The sequence below is a fragment of the Amblyomma maculatum genome, chromosome 1 (assembly GCF_055883805.1).
Source record: "Amblyomma maculatum isolate TAMU_Amacu chromosome 1, ASM5588380v1, whole genome shotgun sequence".
Lineage (NCBI taxonomy): Eukaryota > Metazoa > Arthropoda > Arachnida > Ixodida > Ixodidae > Amblyomma > Amblyomma maculatum.
Genome location: NC_139344.1, coordinates 305,130,722 through 305,150,892, shown reverse-complemented (window position 1 = coordinate 305,150,892; position 20,171 = coordinate 305,130,722). Strand labels below are relative to the sequence as shown.

The window sequence follows — 20,171 nt, the reverse complement described above, 5'->3', positions numbered from 1 at the left end:
GATATTGTTGCTACGAACACTATATTAACCAGTTTTTCAAAATTACCAATATTTTACAAGTCCCTACCAATTTCCTGTATTTACAATGTAAAATTATTTCAGAACCACAAATTTTAGTGTACCGCATATTTCAGAGTAATATACATTATTTTTGCCTATAATCACGGAGTATTATGAATTGAGCTAAAATTAACAGTGCCGCAACTTTCGCATGAAACAGAGACTACCGTTCCTGTGCGTAGGCTCCGGGGGCATTAGCTGTCATCATTGCCATATGTAGTGCTAACTCCTAGTGCTGTGGTTTAATATGCAGTAAACTAGCAGGTCTATTGTCTCAGCGCTCTGTGCCATTTGCTTATGTGGTCAGGTCTTGTGGGTGACTGTGAAGATCCAATGATAAATGCAGCTCCATGAAGAAAGCAGTTTTCACTGCAAGATAAAGTGAACATATTAGAAGAAAGGGAAAAAAAGCGAATCAACCTCTGCAAACAGCGTGGCATTGCCGACCATCTTGAAAGACAGGATTGGCAAATTTAACGCTGAAGTAGATGGGGTTGCACATGAACGAAGGCTGCATCGCTCCATGCAAGGATGTCCGTAAGTGGCTCTTATTCAAATCGCGTTGAGTTTTGCGGTGACTAGTTTTGCAAAAATGGCTGAATTAATTTGACGAATAAGTACTGCCTTGTCTGCTCCTTTGATGTGGCAAGGTGTGCTCTTGTTTGGGTTTTCCTCTCATTTTTCGGACCGAAAGAGCAATTAGCAACACAAGGCTAATAGCCGCGTACACGGTGGAAGGAAACGTTGGACATGTAGCTTTTTATGTGAGGGAGCGCTTGTTGCTAAAACAAGGGAACTCTCCTAACATACAATATGCTTCTGATTGTATGCTTAAATAATACAGCATGAGCCCATTGATTTCTCAAAAAAAAAAAAAAAAAAGAGAATATGCAAATAAAATTTTCTTGCTGAAAAAAAGAAAACTTGCAGTGCTCTCAGTGACCACCATCCACGGTGTGCATTTAAGAGTGCAGCTGACACTGTGATTAACAGACGACATGGGTATGGTATCAATGATATGCTGTTGTGACGTCAGCGGCCAATGGTTGCCAGACCAGGAAGCTGCTTTCGAATTAATAAAAACAATTCATTTTAAAAATGTCTACTGCACCGAATGAGCTCAAATTTTCTGGAATTATAATTTAACATGTGTGCAGTGAAATGCAATAATCAGTTTATGGTCAAATTCGTCAGCTTTAAAATGTAACCATAACTGTTCATATATGAGTGCTACATCTGGAGATATAATGCGCAACAGTGCATACAGTAGTTAAAAATCCTGTTTTGAGAAAACAAGGAAATAAATTTCAAAACAAGCTCAGAGTTTATTCTAAATTGAAGCTTCAATTTCAATGGATCTTATACTAGAAGCCTCCAGCCACATAATCACAATCAATCTCTTTCTCTTATTTTCTTTTCCCGCGCTCAAAGTTTCCAGCATCTGTAGCTCACGTTCGAGCAGCTCGTTCACAGCTGGGAGGCTTAGCGTGGTGAACGGCATCTCGTTCGTAGCGGAAATCGAAGAAAGCCTTTACTGATGTTGCGCGCGGAGAACTATTTTCGGACATGCGGCGCAGCATGTGCCACCAGTACACGCACTGCACTGGGCATCGCCGGTGCGTCAGCAAACTGTGCTGCCAAACGCGTGCGTGCGTAGCCTTATTGTATTGTATTTGCTCAGTTCTTAACAGCCATTAACACTAATGACAGCCTTTTCACTATTGGAAATTGCAGAATATGATTAATAAATAGCTTTTTGTTGTGAACTATTCGTGTATGGTCATTATTATGAGCAGCTAAATTTTTGAACCTCTTCACTCATCAGGAAATTCGACCTGAAATAATCAGGGAAAACCTGGAAAAGTCAGGTATTTTGAAAATAATGGTTTGCTAGACACCCTGATTCAGACAAATTTTTGTGGTAAACATCCTCAGAGAGGTCAGAAATATCGGGCAGCAAATATTGGTGTATCCGATATGCTGGTGATAATCGGTCATTATATATGGTTTATTTTTACATAGCGGCAATGGGAAAACTGATAAATCCCAAGAATTTGATCATTATAAGGGTTGTTGGCTTATGCTGCCTCATGCAAGCACTTTCAGCAGCCATGTTTGCATTCCTTTTAAAAATGCCGAGTGCTGCTTTCGTACAGGGTGCGGACAGGTCCTTGAAAACCTTGAAAACCCTTGAGTTTGAAAATTTCGTTTTCAATTCCCTTGAAAATCCTGGAATTTTTGCTGCTCCTTGAAAATCCTTGAATTCCTAGCGTACTGCATGCAAATGGCTATTAATGGGAAAAAAAACGCGGTTAAAATATTTCTATTTTCATTACCGTGTTTCAGTATCTGCGTCTCAGGTGTAAAAAATCAGTTTGTGCTAATAATAGGGCCATTTTTTTAACTTACACCAGCTACACTAGTGTAGAAAATCTCCTATACTTCCAATGGCTTTTTGCTACACTAGTGTAGGTGGTGTAGGTTAAAAATATGGCCCTATTGCCAACGCTGTGCAACGGTTAGCCACATTGGAGCCACTCTCTCTGATGCCAACTTGAGCCGATGCAATCCAATCCGATTTTGGCGCTTTGTTATAGTGATTGACGGCATTGCATTTTTACATCGGTTCTGCACCCGATGTTGCGGCTGAAGCATTCGACAGCAAAGAAAATGCCTGGGAAATGCAAATTTCAAGGCGCGTGGCTTCACAACGACTCTTCCAAAGACTGCATTGCACCAGATACGACGAGTGAGCACCGTGCATGATGCAAGCCTTGCAGCAAGACCTTCGATATCACCACCATGGGAGAGTCGGCGTTAAAGAGTCATATGAAGAGTGCCAAACATGCTGATGTCATGAAGATATCAGCCAACAGCTCGGTGCGAAATTATTTAGTTCCAAGTATGACCCAACAGTCAGCCGTCCCGCCTCCTTCGCAGTCGGCAAAGCTAGACAATGCTTGCAAGGCAGAAACATAACCGCAAGCTAAAAACCCGGATCGCGGCGATAACAAAAGAGGCGGCAGAATACGCGGCACAACTCGCGGACGCTAACTGGGTAGAGAGGCGCAACGCGGCAGCTAGGCAGATGTCTGGCAAAAAACACATGGCGTTTCTTCCGAGCTCTCATAGATCCAAACCAGACGCGCACCGAGTCGCAGAAACACCTGCAGAGAGCAATACACGTGTTTCAAGGAAATACGGCCCAGTTAGTGCTGAGGCTTCGAGACCAGTACTTGAGCACGACCCAAGACCCAAGGGGAGAAGCTTACAGGTACAGTGGAGACGAAAATGTTGAGCTAGATGAACTTTTCAAACTGTACGAGCTCAAGGCAGCCCTAGCGAGAATGAAATGCGGGACCGCACCAGGAAAGGATGGGATCACGGTAAGACAAGCAAACCTACCAGAGCACGCGTACCAATCCCTGCTAGAACACTTCAATTCGATCTGGACGGGCGAAGTTCCTCTTCCCACCGAACGGAAGACGGCACTCATAACTTTCATCCCAAAGGCAGGCAAAGCCATAGATACGGACAACCTCAGGCCCATTTCTCTCACGTCGTGCGTAGGCAAATTGATGGAAACAATGTTCAGAGACAGACTTTCAGAGTATCTTGAAAATAAGCGAGTCTTCGCCGACTCGATGTATGGCTTCAGGCCAAATAAATCGGCTCTGGACGTCCTGCTACAGCTTAGCAGAGAAATATTAAATCCAATAGAACATGCGAACGGGGATAAGATAGTGCTGGCCCTAGATCTGAAGGGAGCCTTCGATAATGTGACGCACGAGGCCATCCTGACACACCTTTCGGAGACGGGGTGTGGAAAGAATGCGTTCGAGTATATAAAACGCTTCCTCTCAGACAGACAGGCCTACGTGAGGATCCAGAACGCAGACCACGGTCCCTTTTTATTAGGCACGAGAGGTACACCACAGGGAGCGGTGCTATCCCCACTTCTTTTCAACATGGCAATGAAAAATCTCCTGGTCCACCTGGAGAAAGTCTCGCGTGTGCAGTACGCGCTGTACGCGGACGACATCTCCATATGGGCCACGCGGGGCTCTCTCGGAGAAATGGAGGCCAGCTTGCAGGAGGCAGCCACCGCTGTAAATGAGTACGCAAAAAAATGCGGCCTTCAGTGCTCACCAAAAAAATCCGAATTCGTCCACATTCGTCCCTCCAAAAAATGCACAGACAAGATAGAATTGCGACTTGGATCAGAACCAATACCCGAGAGAGAGGAAATTAGAGTACTGGGCCTTTTCATTCACCAGCGTAAGCTAGCGACGACCATGCTCGACAAGCTAAAAAAGGTGGGAGACCAGGTGGGCCGAATGGTCCGCAGAGTCTCAAACAAGAAAGGGGGACTTAGAAGAAAAGATGCTCTACGGCTGGCCAATGCCTTTGTAACAAGCAGAATCCTGTACTCGACCCCCTATCTCCACCTCAAGAAACACGACGAGAACATCCTCGAGGTGATCATGCGCAAAATAGCGAAGAAGGCCCTTGACCTCCCTATAACCACGTCGAACCTGAGACTCCAAGGTCTGGGTATGACGAACTCGTTCGAGGAGCTGAGAGAAGCCCACCTCACGAGTCAATACACGCGACTATCACAAACACCGTCGGGGCGTCGCCTGTTAACCCGTCTACACATACAACACACGACTGTAACCGAGGAGATAGTAAGGCTTCCCCAGGAGTGGCGATACGCCCTGCACGTAAAACCACTCCCCACTAATATGTCCAAGGACGACCACGAGGGTAGGCGCATGGCCAGGGCAGAGGCCTTAGCTCATCACTACGAAGGAAAACCCGGAGTGTACTATGTGGACGCTTCCGGCCCGCACCAAGGTGGGTGGTACACGTCGGCAGTGATCTACGAGCCCAAAACGGTAAACGGGCTCACATTTAAAGCCCGAAGTGTAACACAGGCAGAGGAGGTCGCCATCGTGTTAGCAGCAACACACTCTGATTCTAAAACAATCATAACGGACTCGCGAGGGGCGTGTAGGAACTTTCAACAGGGCTGGGTCTCGTACCTGGCCTACCGGCTACTAAAAAACAGCTCGGACCTGGCATACCGACTACTGCAAAACAGCTCGTACGTGGAAAGTCCATCCCGCCGCTTCATAGTCTGGGCTAGGAGGAAACGAGGTAGCAGGTGCCGCCGCCCGTGCGCTTTCTAACCGGGCAACCTCGTCTCCTTCCTCCTCAGAAGAATTCACACCAGCCTACACTTTCAGAGAAATTACTCAGCTGTACCAAAACAGACACAATATTTACCCCCACCCGTGTAAAGGGTTAACAAGAGCGGAGGAACGCGTGTTTCTTCGCCTCCTTACGAATACCATGATGTGCCCGGCGTCACTTAAACACTTTGACAGTGCCTTCTCCGGGGAGTGCCCGCACTGCGGGGAAATGTCCTCGGACCTTTTCCACATGGTGTGGGCGTGCCCCTCCAACCCTGCCTTTGCACCTAATCAAAACACCAGCCGGGAGGACTGGGAGGCGACCCTACTCACCTGCTCCGACCTGAAAGCCCAAAAGGCCATGGTCAAAAGAGCAATGGCGGCAGAGGAAGCCACTGGGGTCCCATACTAGGGACTCCACCTAGTGTTTGTGAGGGGAAGGGCACTAAGCCTGACCCCAGAGCAACCTTCACGTAACTCTATATTTTATTAAACGTTTTCACCACCACCACCTTGCAAGGCACATGAGCTGGTGATGAACGCAGAGATTCTGGGGACTTTGAAGGTTGTCACATCGCATTTCTCCTATCGGTCATCATCGGAAGCAGGCCAGCTATTCCAGTGTATGTTCCCGGACAGTGACGTGGCCAAAGCGTTTTGTTGTGGACAGAAAAAATGTGCCTACGTGACATGCCATGGTCTGAGGCCCTTCTTTTTATCTGCTTTGCAGTGGGAGATAAAAGATTGCGATTACTACGTGGTACTCTTCGACAAGTCCACAAACGATTATGTCCAATGGAAAAAAATAGATGTTCCCATCCGGTTTTGAAATTCGTCTCGCAAGGTAGCAACAAGGTACTATACCTCGGTGTTTATGGGGCACTCGACATCCGAGCTGCTGAGCGCGCTCGAGCCTTTCCCTCTTGAGAAAATTCTTCAGATTTCAATGGGTGGTCCCATTGTTAACCTTCAGTTACTCAAGAATTTCCAAGAGCACCTGCATCAAGCATACCAAGTTCAATGTTTGGACATTGGGACCTGTGGCCTCCACACCATGCACAATGCCTACAGGGCAGCTGTTACAGCAAGTACGTGGGGAGTTGACTGTCTGCTCTCCAGTCTGAGCGCGCTTTTTCATGGTTCTCCTGCAAGGAGGGATGACTTCTCAGCAGTTACCGGTCAGGAGACTTTTCCCCTGGACTTCATTGCACACCGGTGGTTGTAGAATGTCCCTGTGATAGAGCCTTGCTATTGTGGTGTGATATTAAGAAGTTTATCGCAACTGCAAAGCAGAATGAAATAAGCCCCCCTAAATGTGGATCATTTCACAACTTGTGTGAGTTTGCCAGTGATGTATTGCTGCTAGCAAAGCTTCAATTTGCACTAGGTGTGGCCATGACCCTCAAGCCATTCCTCACTGAGTACCAAACGAATCAGCCCATGGTGTACTTTCTTGCAAGGTACTTGGAAACAGTAGTCAGGAAGCTACTGACGAAGTTTCTGAAGTGCTCGGTCTTGTCTTCAGCAAAAAGCGTCACTGGTCTCCTGACGGTGGACATTGAAAGCACCGAGAACCACACTTCGCTTGAAAAGGTGGATGTAGGCTATGCCGCTGGACTGACTGGAATGCAAACACTTCTTGATCAGTGTGACAAAGAAGCTGCTTGAGAGAAGCCCACTGATATTCTCAATCGTTAGGAGTTTGTCCTCTCTGAACCCACGACAAATGTGTACTAAACCAGATGAGTGCCTGGCCAGCTTCAGAAGAGTGTTGGATGCCCTCATTACAGTAGGCAGAATGTCTGAGCACCAAAGAAACCATACTGGGGGAGTACACTGAGTTCCTGCAGGAAGAGATGCATAACCTGCGAATATTTCAGAAGAATGTGAACAGGTTGGACGAGTTCTTGTCTGAGCTGATGAAGTTTAATTCATCATATGGGGAACTCCGGAAAGTTGTCAAACTTTTGCTTGTGCTCAGCCACGGGCAGGCCACTGTGGAGCGAGGTTTTAGTGTTAACCACCAGGTTGCCGTAGAAAACTTGAAGGACCTCTCATATATTTCGCAACGCTGTGGACAAGGCAGGGGGTGTTCTTTACGTCCCTATTACGAAAGACCTAAAAACTGCTGTATCAGCTGCCCGGCAGCAGTATGCTGCACACCTGGAGGCAGTAAAAAAGAAGCAATGTGATGGTGTCAGGGAATCAAAGAGGCGCTGCATCGACGAAGAGATCGACGCAATGAAAAAAAAAGAAAGAAACTTGAGGCAACAATAGCTGACTTCCAGACTTCAGCAGATACGTATGCTGAAAAGGCAGAGGCAGCTAATGATCTGAAGTACATAGTCAGATCCAATAGTCTGAGGAAGGCTGCACGAAGCAAGACAGAGGAACTGTGTAGCCTTAACGAGAAGATTCAGGAAAAGCGACAGGAGCTCCCCTGAAGTTGCCATTAGCAGTTTTGCAGAATGGATTGCTCTTCGACACTGGTGCAATGAATTGCAGGGTGTTTCTCAAGACGGAACATTTTTTAATTATATATTGGCTTAGTGCAATACTGCTTGGCTTAATTATGTTGTCTTAGTGCAATACAAGGTGTTCCTTGGAATGTATCTTTTTCGATTTTGTTCAGTAAAATTCGTACCTGATATTGATAACTGCTGTATGTAGCATTGTGTTGTCTTTGAAAATACTCCAACTGGGCCTTGAAATTCCTTGAATATTCTTGAATTTGCCCGTTTTGAATCTGTACGAACCCTGTCGCAGTTCCGGCATAGTGCGTGATGCGCTCATCCTACTTGTGTGAGGTCAGCATGGTGAAATGATGTCCAGTCAGCTGACACCACTCCTCTCTGGCAAATAGCACTGAATAATAACTGTGAATTTAGGCTGAAAATTGTGAATCTACATATAATACTAGGCGGAAATCTGATATGCTCAAATCTGAAGACCTCATATTAAATAGCTGACTGATTTTTCCAAATCCAGTATTATGGACTTGTCTGATATTTCAGACTTTGTTCAGGAATCATCAACCCAACAGGAGTGTGTACATATTCACGATCAAAATGTCGGACTTTTGAGGGTCCAAAAGTTTGATTTTTTTTTTGAAAATAGGTGCTGCACCTATTTTGGTCACCTAAAATAGGTGACGAAGGACGATGTGAAAAAGGCCTTAGAAACTATGAAAAGGGGGAAAGCAGCTGGGGAGAATCAGGTAAATACAGATTTGTTGAAGGACGGGGGGATATGGGCTAGAAAAACTGGCCACCATGTATACGCAATGCCGGGTGGTGTCATCGATGGTACCGGAACCATGGAAGTACACAAATATTATCTTAATTCATTAGAAAGGAGACGCCAAGGACTTGAAAAATTGGACCAATCAGCTTACTATCTGTTACGTATAAAGTATTTACTAAGGTAATCGCTAATAGAATTAGGATAACCTCTTAGACTGCAATCAACCAAAAGATCAAGCAGGTTTTCGGAAAGGGTACTCTACTGAGAGGATGAAGGCGGCTGCACGGTATGAAAGAGCACTGAACAAGAGTGGAGGGGTGAAGTCTCAGTTCGCAGGTCGAGCCAACCTTTCGACAAATGGACGAAGAGAAAGTCCTCTTTTCAAAATGTTGGCTCGACCTGCGAATTGAGGCTTCCCCCCTTGTTCAGTGCTCTTTCGGCCTTTGTACATAGCATTCATTGATTACGGAAAAGCAATTGATTCAGTAGAAACCTCGGCGGTCATGCAGGCATTCCGAAGTCTGTGTAGACGAGCCGTACGTGAAAGTGCTGGAAGATATATATATATGAAGGAAAGAAGCCAACAGTCGGCGAGGCCAAGGAAAGCATTGGGGTTGTACTTCGTCTTTTTTTAAAAATTTTTACTTGACAATCACATAAATTAGTAATGTAATGTGTTTAGGGGAAAGATAAATAAACACAAAGTAGAAGGAAAAACATTGTGCCGATGGTGGGAACCGAACCCACGACCTCCGAATATTGCGTCCGGTGCTCTTCCAACTGAGCTACATCGGCCGCTGTCCCCCCTGCTACTTTCTTGGGTATTAATGTTGTCTGTATACGAACCTTGAGAGTGTTCACCAGCGCCACCCTCAACTATAGCGATGGACGTGGAACGTCCTGTGTTACCGCCAGCGTAACGTAGAACGTGATCAACAGCGAGGGCGAAAGCTGTGCTAGAACCCTTTTACGCTACCTATGGCTTCAAGACTGCCAGAACCGAGACCCCCTTAAGCTACAAGCAGATAAATGAAGGGGAAATGAGGGTGCTCGTTATAATACATGAAGGAAAGAAGCCAACAGTCGGCGAGGCCAAGGAAAGCATTGGGGTTGTACTTTGGCTTTTTTTTTTAATTTTTACTTGCTAATCACATGAATTAGTAATGTAATGTGTTTAGGGGAAAGATAAATAAACACAAAGCAGAAGGAAAAACAGCACGCTGTTGGTGGGAATCGAACCCATGACCTCCGAATATCGCTTCCGGACGCGATATCTGGCTGGTTATTTAGACGATTGTTTGTCTTTTTAAATTGAGCGCCGCCGAATTGCGTAATTTTTTAGCGGGCTCAAGTCAGGCCAATAAAATGATTATTCCAGTCAAATTAAGTCTCTTCAATTGTGTCTATGGCCTTATCACTACTTTTGTGACATCTGGTGGAGGTACTGAACCCAATCAAGATGACCATGACCCTGAAGATCCGGCCAGCCGAAGAGGCATAGCCGCTCGTCTTTGTGCAGCCTCTTGTGCCCCCCACCTTCCACAGCTGGCCAGATGAAGATGCGGAAGAATAGCTTGACCTCTTCGACCGTGAGGCAAGCTTAAACGCATAGAGCGACGCTACAAAGTGGAGGTAAGTCTATTTTGCACTGCACGGATCCGCCCGAGTGTGGTTGGAAAATCATGAGACTTTTCTGAAAGATTGGGCCCCGTTCAAAGTGGAGCTCCTGACGGCCTTCACAAGTGTCATCCGAAAAGAAAGTGAAATTGCTCCTCCAGTCCAAGATCCAAAATTTCTCAATTGTGTCAAAGAAATTAGTGCTTCTTTCGCCAAGCTGACCCCAAGATGACAGAAGATAAGTGTTGGGCTTGAGTTGTCTGAAACTTGGACAGTTGGTGCCATACCGACGGAATTATGGGAATAGCGGCTGGTTGCTGCCGGACTGAGTAAGATGTGCGTGTTGGTGCCAGTGTTTAGTTGCCTGCTTGCTCGCGCATATGTGTTCTGGCTCGTTGCGCCTTCCTTTGCGGTCCAGACACTGCGCACTCCCTTGCGGTCGAGAAGCGGCTTGCGCCAGTTTGTGGCCGCGCAACCGCCTGTTGGTTAGGAAACACTGCTCGTGGACCTCTGCCTTGGAAAACGGCGGCTGCGTCAAAACAAGTGGGGTGACAGAACCGGGGAGGCAGAGGTCGGTGACGCGACTGTTTGGACGCTCAAATTCACGCAAGGCTGACAGCGGAAGAGCATAGATCACCTTCATCGGCTCCGAAGAATTCCCATTCCAAGGAGTGATGATACATCAATCCACCAGTTCCATGGTGGGAGGACCGGCGAGAGTGTGAAGACGCCGCCTTATTATGAGCGGGTTTCATCAACAAATGTAATTGGTCAATTAGAAAAACAGCTAAGTTTCCCCTCGGAATTCGGAAGGCTTCAAAACGCCACCTCATGGAATTCTAGGATCATCTTGATCCTCAATCTTGATTCTGACTTCATGTAAATAAATTGTCTTTCTCTTCTGACTTCGGTGAACGAGCTGCTTCTTATTCCACACTTCGTTAGTGAACCTAGAAACTTCGGAGACCATCACGAAGTACGAACCTTCACATCCCAAGTATAAGGAATGCGCTGACCCCTACATTACAGGAGATAAGGAAGCAAATTTCTTGATGCGAGGCATGAAAGTGCCTCTTTTTACTGGCCTCGTGAGAAACCCGCCAAGAACCTCTGTCAAATTTGATAGTGAAGCACCCATCATTAAGAATACGACGGACACCTGGATGTGCCACTATGATCGTCCTCTTCAGTTAGCCCCAGGAAATGCAAGCAAAGCCCCAGGAAATGCAATGCTTGGAGGACTTCTAGCAGGCCAGCCATATCCTTCGTCACTTCCCATACAGACGAATCAGCCTCCATGGTTTTGCAGTCGACGCAACATGACCCCGCCCCACTGAACGACCACAAGAAATCAACAGCTATCGCGTAGCGCAGAGTGTATGCCGTCAAGCCGTCGGTTCAGGTTCCCATCTCCGAACACCGTCCGCTTTGAGTTGCCAGGCCACAGCAATGATGGCAGCATGTGAGGAAGGTCCCTTGCCCACCTCAGGGGAAACTGAAGACAGCGACCTTTATTAGAGGGGTTCAATGCTGCTGAACCGAATGTGGAGCGCAAGCGGCTGTGCCAACCGGCCACCTGCATGCGTGCTCATGCGCCGACCTCTTGATTTGGTAGCCCAGCTCTCAGTCTATTGTCACGTGAGGTGTGACATCACAGCGTCACGTGGGTGCGGCCGCGTTACGCTGACCGCATGAGTTGGTAGCCCAGCTCTCACCCTAGTGTCACGTGCAGTGTGACGTCACAGCATCACTTGGGTGCAGCCGCGCCACGCTGAAGGCTCGAAACCTAAATTAGTATTGCTTTTGCAATAAAAAAAAAATCCGCATGTTGATGGAATTGCATGAACAGGTTTAGGGTGCGACCTGATGCCGGTGAGCACCTCCAACAACGCACTCCCTCACCAGAACAGGAATTGGCCATCCTGGTGCAGTAATTCGCCACAACCTCCCATGATTAGTCCTACAAAACCCCGGTCCTCTGTCACCAGCGGCTGCGGAGCAGCTGACCACAGCGGCAGTCAGACCTGTGACGCAGCGGGGGATGCTAAGAATCACTGGTTCCGCTGGACAGGCCGCCATTGGAAACTTACTCTGGCAAAGTTTAACACTAGAACTCTAGCTAGTGAAGCTGGTTTAGCAGTGCTGTTAGAGGAACTAGGTTGTTTGAAATGGGATGTCATAGGGCTTGGTGAGGTTAGGAGGCCGAATGAGGCATATACTGTACTGAAGAACGGACATGTACCGTGCTATCGAGGTTTACCGGAGAAGCGAGAACTAGGGGTAGGTTTCCTTGTCAATAAGTATATAGCTGGTAGTATAGACGGGCGGCAGGGGGCGGCAGAAAGTTAGGTGGGCGGATGAGGTTAAGAAATTCGCGGGGTCAAGTGGATGCAGCTAGCACAAAACCAGGTTAAGTGGAGAAATATGGGAGAGGCCTTCGCCCTGCAGTGGGTATAGTCAGGCTGATGATGATGATAGACGAATTCTATACCATTAATGAAAGGGTGGCAGGCCTCGTAATTAAGCCTAATAAGCGGTATAAACTGAAAGTTGTACAGGCCTATGCACCTACATGTAGTCATGATGATCAGGCAGTTGAAAACTTCTATGTTCATGTGGCGATTCGCGAGAGGCATACCTCCAATCCACCGACGAGCATTCCTGTCAAGACTATCGGGCCAAATCGACACCTGCCCATTCTATGGAGTGCGAGAGACCGCAGAGCACATTTTTTAATGATTGCATCTTGCCAACCGTGCTCCTCGATTGACTGAGAGATTTGTTCAAGCTTTCAGGCATCCCGTACTGCACGGTGATGTAGAATTGGCCATGCAGAAAGGAAAGACAGTATACTTTACTAATGGGCGACTTCAATGCCAAGGTAGGAAAAAGCAGGCAGGAGACCAGGCAGTAGGTGACTATGGCATTGGTTCTAGGAATAGCAGGGGGGAGTTACTAGTTGAGTTTGCAGAGTGAAATACCATAAGTATCATAAACACCTTCTTCAGCAAACGGAAGAACCGGAAGTGGACATGGAAAAGCCCTAACGGGGGGACTAAAAATGAAATTGACTTCATAATGTGTTCGAACCCTGGCATTGTGCAGGCTGTAGATGTAATCGGAAAGGTGCGATGCAGTGACCACAGGATGGTAAGGTCCCGAATTAGTCTAAATCTGAAAAGGGAACGAAACAGATTAGTAAGAAAAGTTCATCAACGAATTAGCGGTGAAGGGGAGGGCAGAAGAGTTCAGGATCTCGCTACAGAATAGATATTTAGCTCTAACCGAGGATGACAACATTAGCCTAGGAGCAATGAACAATAATTTCAGAGATATCATTACTGAGTGCGCTGTAGAAGTAGGCGGTAGGATAGCTAGAGAGGATACCGGTAAGCTGTCTAAGAAGACAAAAGATTTGATTAAGAAACGCCTGAATGTGAAAGCTTCCAATCGAGCAGAGCAGATAGAATTGGCAAAGATAGCAAAGCTAATCAATAAGTGCAAAGTAGCCGATATAAAGAAGTATAACATGGAGAAAATTAAGTATGCTGTAAAGAACGGGGGAAGCCTTAAAGCGATGAAGAAGAAATTGGGCATAGGCAAAAACCAGATGTATGCGATAAGGGACAAGGAGGGCAACGTCATCACGAATATGGACAAGATAGTCAAAGTAGCCGAGGAGTTCTATATTGATCCATATATTAGCCAAAGTAGTCAGGACCGTATTGAGATTGGCGGTAGGAAAAAACAGTCAGACGTTCCACCAGTGACGAAGGACCAGGTTAAGAAAGCGATAGAAACTATGAAAAAGGGGAAAGCAGCTGGAGAGGATCAGATAACTATAGATTTGTTGAAGGATGGTGGGGATATCGTGCTAGAAGAACTGGCCACCCTGTATACGCAGTGCCTGGTGTCATCGACGATACCGGAACTATGGAAGAATGCAAACATTATCTTAGTTCATAAGAAAGGGGACGCTAAGGACTTGAAAAATTACAGACCAATCAGCTCACTGTCTGTTACGTATAAGGTATTTACTAAGGTAATCGCTAATAGAATCAGGACAACCTTAGACTGCAATCAAGCAAAGGATCAAGCAGGGTTTCGGAAACGGTACTCTACTATCGATCATATCCATACCTTCAACCAGGTGATAGAAAAATGCTCGGAATATAACCAGCCCTTATACATAGCATTCATTGATTACGAAAAAGCATTTGACTCAGTTGAAACCTTGGTGGTCATGCAGGCATTGCAAAATCGATGTAGACGAGCCGTACGAAAAGTGCTGGAAGATATATATAGTGGCTGCACAGCAACCATAGTTCTGCATAAAGAAAGTAACAAAATTCCCATAAAGAAAGGTGTTAGGAAGGAGACACAATCTCTCCAGTACTATTCACAGCTTGCTTAGAGGAAGTATTCAGAGACTTGGAATGGGAGCAGTTAGAGATAAGGGTAGATGGAGAATACCTCAGTAATCTGCGATTTGCTGATGACATTGCCTTGCTAAGTAACTCAGAGGATGAACTGCAAAGAATGATTGATGACCTAGACAGGAAAAGTAGAAAGGTAGGCTTGAAAATCAATTTGCAGAAGACTAAGGTAATGTTCAACAGCCTAGGGAAGGAACAGCAGTTTACATTAGGTATCGAAGCACTGGAAGTAGTAGGTGAATATGTCTACTTGGGACAGGTGGTAACCGCAGATCCAGATCATGAAAGGGAAATAACAAGGAGAATAAGATTGGGACGGAGCGCATTTGGCAAGCACTCCCAGATTATTACTAGTAGCTTACTGGTATCGCTCAAGAGGAAAGTATACAACTGTTGCATCTTGCCTGTACTCACCTATGGGGCTGAAACGTGGAGGCTAAGAAATTATGTTCTACTTCAGTTGAGGACAACGCTGAGGGCTATGGAAAGAAAAATGGTAGGAATAACATTAATAGATAGGAAACATGCCGAGTTCATCAGAGAAATTACTCAAGTTACTGACATTCTAGTGGAAATCAAGATGAAGAAATGGGCATGTGCAGTACATGTAGCTTGAAGAAAGGATAACCCATGTTCGCTTAAGGTAACAAACTGGATATCAAGGGAAGGAAAGCATAGTAGGGGGCAGCAGAAAGTTAGGTGGGCAGATGAGGTTAAGAAGTTCCCAGGGGTCAAGTGGATGCAGCTAGCACAGGACCGGGCTAATTGGAGGAATATGGGAGAGGCCTGCTCCCTGCAGTAGGTATAGTCAGGCTGATGATGATGAAAACAGCATTCAAAATGCACCGATGATGTTAAACTGGCCACACATCATGTGGCTAATAATATTCCACAAAACAGCACAATAAAACAAGAGTTGGTTTCATTCCCCTTCGTAAGGGCCCCAAGAAACTTGTAGAAATGTGTTCTGGTGCAGCTTTTAGACCTGGTCGAAGACCTCACTACACCGTTATATTTTGACGCGACCCAGCTCTTTCGGGACGCAAAATGTCTGAATGATTGCAATTTTTATATGCCACAACGTTCAAGTGCGCAGTAAAGCAAGCTCCTGGATAGCGCGTCTGCATTTTATGGCGCCGACGATGCTCAGGGCGTATAGACCAAGCCAAACAGGCAAGGCCCATGCCTTTTGTTTTTTATGACACACAAGCTTTCATAACAATAGCTTAGCCGTCATGTTGCCGAACTCGGCTGACACAACGTGATGCTTGCTGCCTTTTTTTTATGGTTCCAGAAGGCAGCATACTGTGTGGGACACAAACGAGCGTAGCCGATTGGCAACGCTGACTGTCAGGGCGCACTAGGGGGGCATTAATGGCCATTTTGGAACATCAATTTGTAGTGATGGGGTTGGCAGGCCACTTTGTGTGGGATGCATTTTCAAGTTGCACCCAACTATAGTAGCTCCAACACATTGCTTGACTTGTCCTTATTATGCGATGTACAGTTGACTCCGCTTTTAACGAACAAGACTGCCCTGCAGGGGCACCTTGTGTAACGAGGTGTTGATGCTGGGCGCCACCACAGAACCTTGAGCCCCCACACTGAAGCTGTTATCCGTACCGTGGAGGATAGGTAAAGATGGTCCGGGACCTTCCCCTGCATATAAGGGTGAAAACAGAGGCGACATAATTTAGGAACCCTTAGACAATACATGCCATAGGGAAAAAATCTAAAACACATGATCAGCCCCTAAAAAGGGGTTGCACTGATGTGAAACAGCTGTTGCCACAGAAAACCGAAGCATTTCCCAAGTTCTTCATTATGACCTCCATGACTGATGAACCAGTAGCCAACGTGTCAGCTTTCGCAATTGCCAAAACCATCCAAAACTGCTTTGGGCAGAACTGTAAAGCTAAAAAAGAGAGAGCAGGAGATCTCGTAGTTGAAGTTTTCACAAAATTACCAAAGGGACGAATTGCTGGCCTTGAAAAATCTGAGTGACTTGACTATGCAGGTGACTCCACACTGCACCCTCAATAGCGCAAAGGGCCTTATTTCTGAGCAAAAGAGTTGCTAAGAAGCTCTGATGGAGAACCAAAAGAGGAACTTGCTGACCAAAGAATAATTGCTTCCCGCCGAATTACCATCCGAAGAAACAACATGAAGATAAAAACAAAACACATTGTCCTGACATTCAGTACTACAACTCTGCCAGAATCGATCCATGCAGCCTATCTAAACTCTAAGTCCTCCCATACATCCGAACCCCAGGCGATGTTTTAAGTGCCAGCGCTTTGGACACAGCTCCTTGGTTTGCCGAGGCAAACCCACTTGTGCTACGTGCGGAGAAAGCACACTCGCCGAAGACAAATGTGAACGCACACCGAAATGTGTGAACTGCAGTAGCGCATATTCCAGGTCATGCCCAGTGTGGAAAACGGAGAAAGAAATGATCAGCCTGAAAATCACAGGGAACTTTTCATACACTGAGGCAAGAAAAACATGTCTCCGTAAAACAATAGGGCACATACCCTATGTGGTGATGAGGGGACTGCCTTCAGTTTCAGGTCGATCCAATGGACTGTTGTCGATATCCAGGTCCCCACCCCCTTCACATAAGCCACAGGCATAGACTGCAGGTCTAAAATAATCGTGAGAAGCTCACGCGATCTGGGCTGGTGGCTCTCAGTCGCTGCCTTCGGTGGTAGCCTCTCCAGAACAGCACTGCTGAACTGGACCTGTATCCCCAACCTCCTAAGAAAGCAACTCCTGTCCAAAGAGGCTGTTCCGCTGGAGCCTGGTACACCTTTGCCATCAAAAAAGGCACGCGAAGGCCTCCGGTCATCGCAATCGAGAAACATCCTTCGCGGCTACCGTGGAGGAAATGGATATCAGCGAGATTCCATCCAAAACTCGCACACCTGCGAAATCTCCACAGAATCTCCACAAAAGTCCAGCGTCACCAGAGTTGCAATGGACTCATCTCCTAGTTCACCACTCCCACAGCGGCGGCGAAACTCCCTCGAAAAGATAGTAAAGCCACGAATAACTCCACCCGAGAATAGATAGCTTCTCTCATTCCCTAGCTAATCACAGTGGCTTATCTAATACAATGGAACTGCAGAGGTTTACAATGACATTACAGATCTACTAAAAACAATGGCACCCAGTGCTCTGTGCCTTCAAGAAACGAACCTTGGGTCACAACACGCATACATCTTTAACCCTTTCGCTGTTACAAACATACAGATAAGTTTTCGCGCTTTCCCTCCACAGTGTCACCGATGTACCGGTACGTTCTCTATCATGCGTTCAAAACTTCGCGCCTGAGCGCGAAGCTGGCACACTTGGTCAGGCTGCGCCATTTGTAATATCTTTCTACAAGTTCGTATTTTCGCCCCACGCAGTTCATCATCATCACCAGCCTGACTATACTCACTGCAGGGCTAAGGCCTCTCCCACATTTCTCCAATTAACCCGGTTCTGTGCTAGCTGCATCCACTTGACCTCTGCAAACCTCTTAACCTCATCCGCCCACCTTACTTTCTCCTTACTTAATCCAGTTTGTTACCATAAGCTACCATCGGTTATCCTCTCTTCGCACTACATGCCGAGCGCTGCCCCACAAGCCCATTGTTGGCTTGGGCAGGCTCGTATTTGTATGTAATTTTTTGAAATAAATAATTTATATATATATATATATATATGTCCTTCCCATGCCCATTTCTTCTTCTTAATTTCCACTAGAATATCAGTAACTTGAGTTATTTCTCTAACCCACTCTGCACGCTTCCTATCTCTTAATGTTACCCCTACCATTTTTCGTTCCATAGCCTGCGTTAGTGCATTGTGCATATATACTAAAGAGTATGGAGCGACCACGCGCACCCCTGCCATCTTTGCTGGGGGGCGCCGTCGCTCCGCATGCGCTACTCTATCGTGCTAAGCGATCTTGCAGCGCGCGCCTTTTGCGGTGCGTGTGTGCAGTTACGGGTTCAAGGGTTGTTCTGCCATCTGCCGCAGGTTTGCAGGTTTTTATTTTTATTCTGTTGATGTGTCTGCTACGACGCATCACGCTCAGGGGCTCGCGCCGTTGCCTCTCCAATAGGTCGACACATGACTCGATCTCTGCTTTCGCTCTCTCTAGCCGTGCCCTTGCTTGCTGCTAGCAGCAGTAAAGGAGGAAGTTTTAGCCTCTTTCCACCTCCCTCTGTCATCTTGATTTCACAACGTGCTATGTCTCTCCATTGTGCGGGCCACCGGATGTGCGCCCTTCGTGCGCGCGGTTACTTTTGGATGGCTGTCCGCACTAGACCTTCGACTGCGGACTGGAGCGATGGCTGTTTTCATTATAAATACGAGCTGAGTTCGGAATTTGACTCTCAAGAAGTATCGGGAAGTTTTTTCGTATGTTATCCTGATTTATATAATTTTTAATCAGGCTGATGATAATGGTAATTAACAACACCTGCAGAACACTGAAATGCACATATTCCGATGACTATGCTATTTGTATAGCAATCATAATAAAAAAAGTAAATCACTATGCTCGTTCCCTGATACACTCGTTCCCTGAAACCAAGCTGACACTGGGGGTGCGTCACGGCCAGCAACGCCCGACAGCAAAGGGGTTAAAAAATACAACACTTTTTGAAAAGATAGGGTCCAAGCTAGCAGACTGTCAGGAGGTGTCGCAATAATAATACGCAGTGATGTCCCTGCCACAGAGCTACAGTTAAAAACAAACTTTGAAGCTGTAGCATAAACATGGTAAGCCACAAAACAATAACAGTTTGCTCTGTATACGTACCTCCACACCTCGCAGTTACCATCAACGATTTGAAGATCTTACACAACAGTTAGAAGAGCCATATGTGATAGTTGGGGATTTTAATGCTCATTTCTTCTTTTGGGGGAGTGAACGCACAGATGCCAGAGGGCAAATTATAGAAAATTTTATACTGTCCAATCATATAGGCCTCATGAATACTGGAAAGCCCACATACTGTTGCCCTAGCACATGAAAAATGAGCTGCATAGATTTAGCTTTTACATCGCCCTCACTTTTTAACGATTTTAATTGAAGGTCTCAGATGACCCCTCGAGGAAGTGATCATTTTCCCACCGTTTTAAAGCTCTTATCCTCTACGCCAATCATGCCGACAAGACCACAGCAATGGAAACTACACATCACTGAGTGGTTACTTTTAAAATAAATGCCACATTAGAAAAGGAATGCAAAGAACTTGACGTAGATGAAATAAATCAAATTTACTCAATGCATTCCATTAGCAGTTGCACTATCAATTCCGCAATCATTAGGACTAGCACAAAGGAAAAGTATGGTGGACAAACGAATGAGATTAGCAAAAAAAATGCAACTGCAAAATAAAACACGGAGTACCCTTCGTAGATACCCCACTGCAGAGAGTTTGCTCGCCTTTAAAAAGGTTAGGGCTAGGGCACAGTACGTTCAAAGAAGTGCCGAAAAAACATCATGGCAAAATTATGTTTCATCCATAAATAATTCATTGACATTGAAGAAGATGTGGGAAGAGGTCCATAAATTCACTAAAGATAATGCCACTTTTGCTCTTCCAATGTTGACACCACCTGG

At 46.2% G+C, this 20,171-nt stretch overlaps 1 protein-coding gene and 1 non-coding gene across 12 annotated transcripts in view; one reads left to right on the top strand and one right to left on the bottom strand.

Annotated features, from left to right (window-relative positions):
* LOC146206983 (uncharacterized) overlaps nucleotides 1-20,171 on the top strand; it is a 229,459-nt gene that overhangs the window by 150,369 nt on the left and 58,919 nt on the right. Inside the window, exon 12 of one of the 11 annotated variants that reach the window (XM_084590980.1) lies at nucleotides 368-592. The exons of the other annotated variants lie outside the window; for them this stretch is intronic. Coding sequence (XP_084447106.1) covers nucleotides 368-414 — 47 coding nt within the window. The 3' untranslated portion in view covers nucleotides 415-592. Of the gene's footprint in view, nucleotides 1-367; nucleotides 593-20,171 lie in introns of those variants that run through there. 11 annotated transcript variants of the gene reach the window in all.
* TRNAL-CAA (transfer RNA leucine (anticodon CAA)) lies at nucleotides 9,221-9,293 on the bottom strand. The gene has a single exon. It is a non-coding gene; the product is annotated as a tRNA-Leu (tRNA).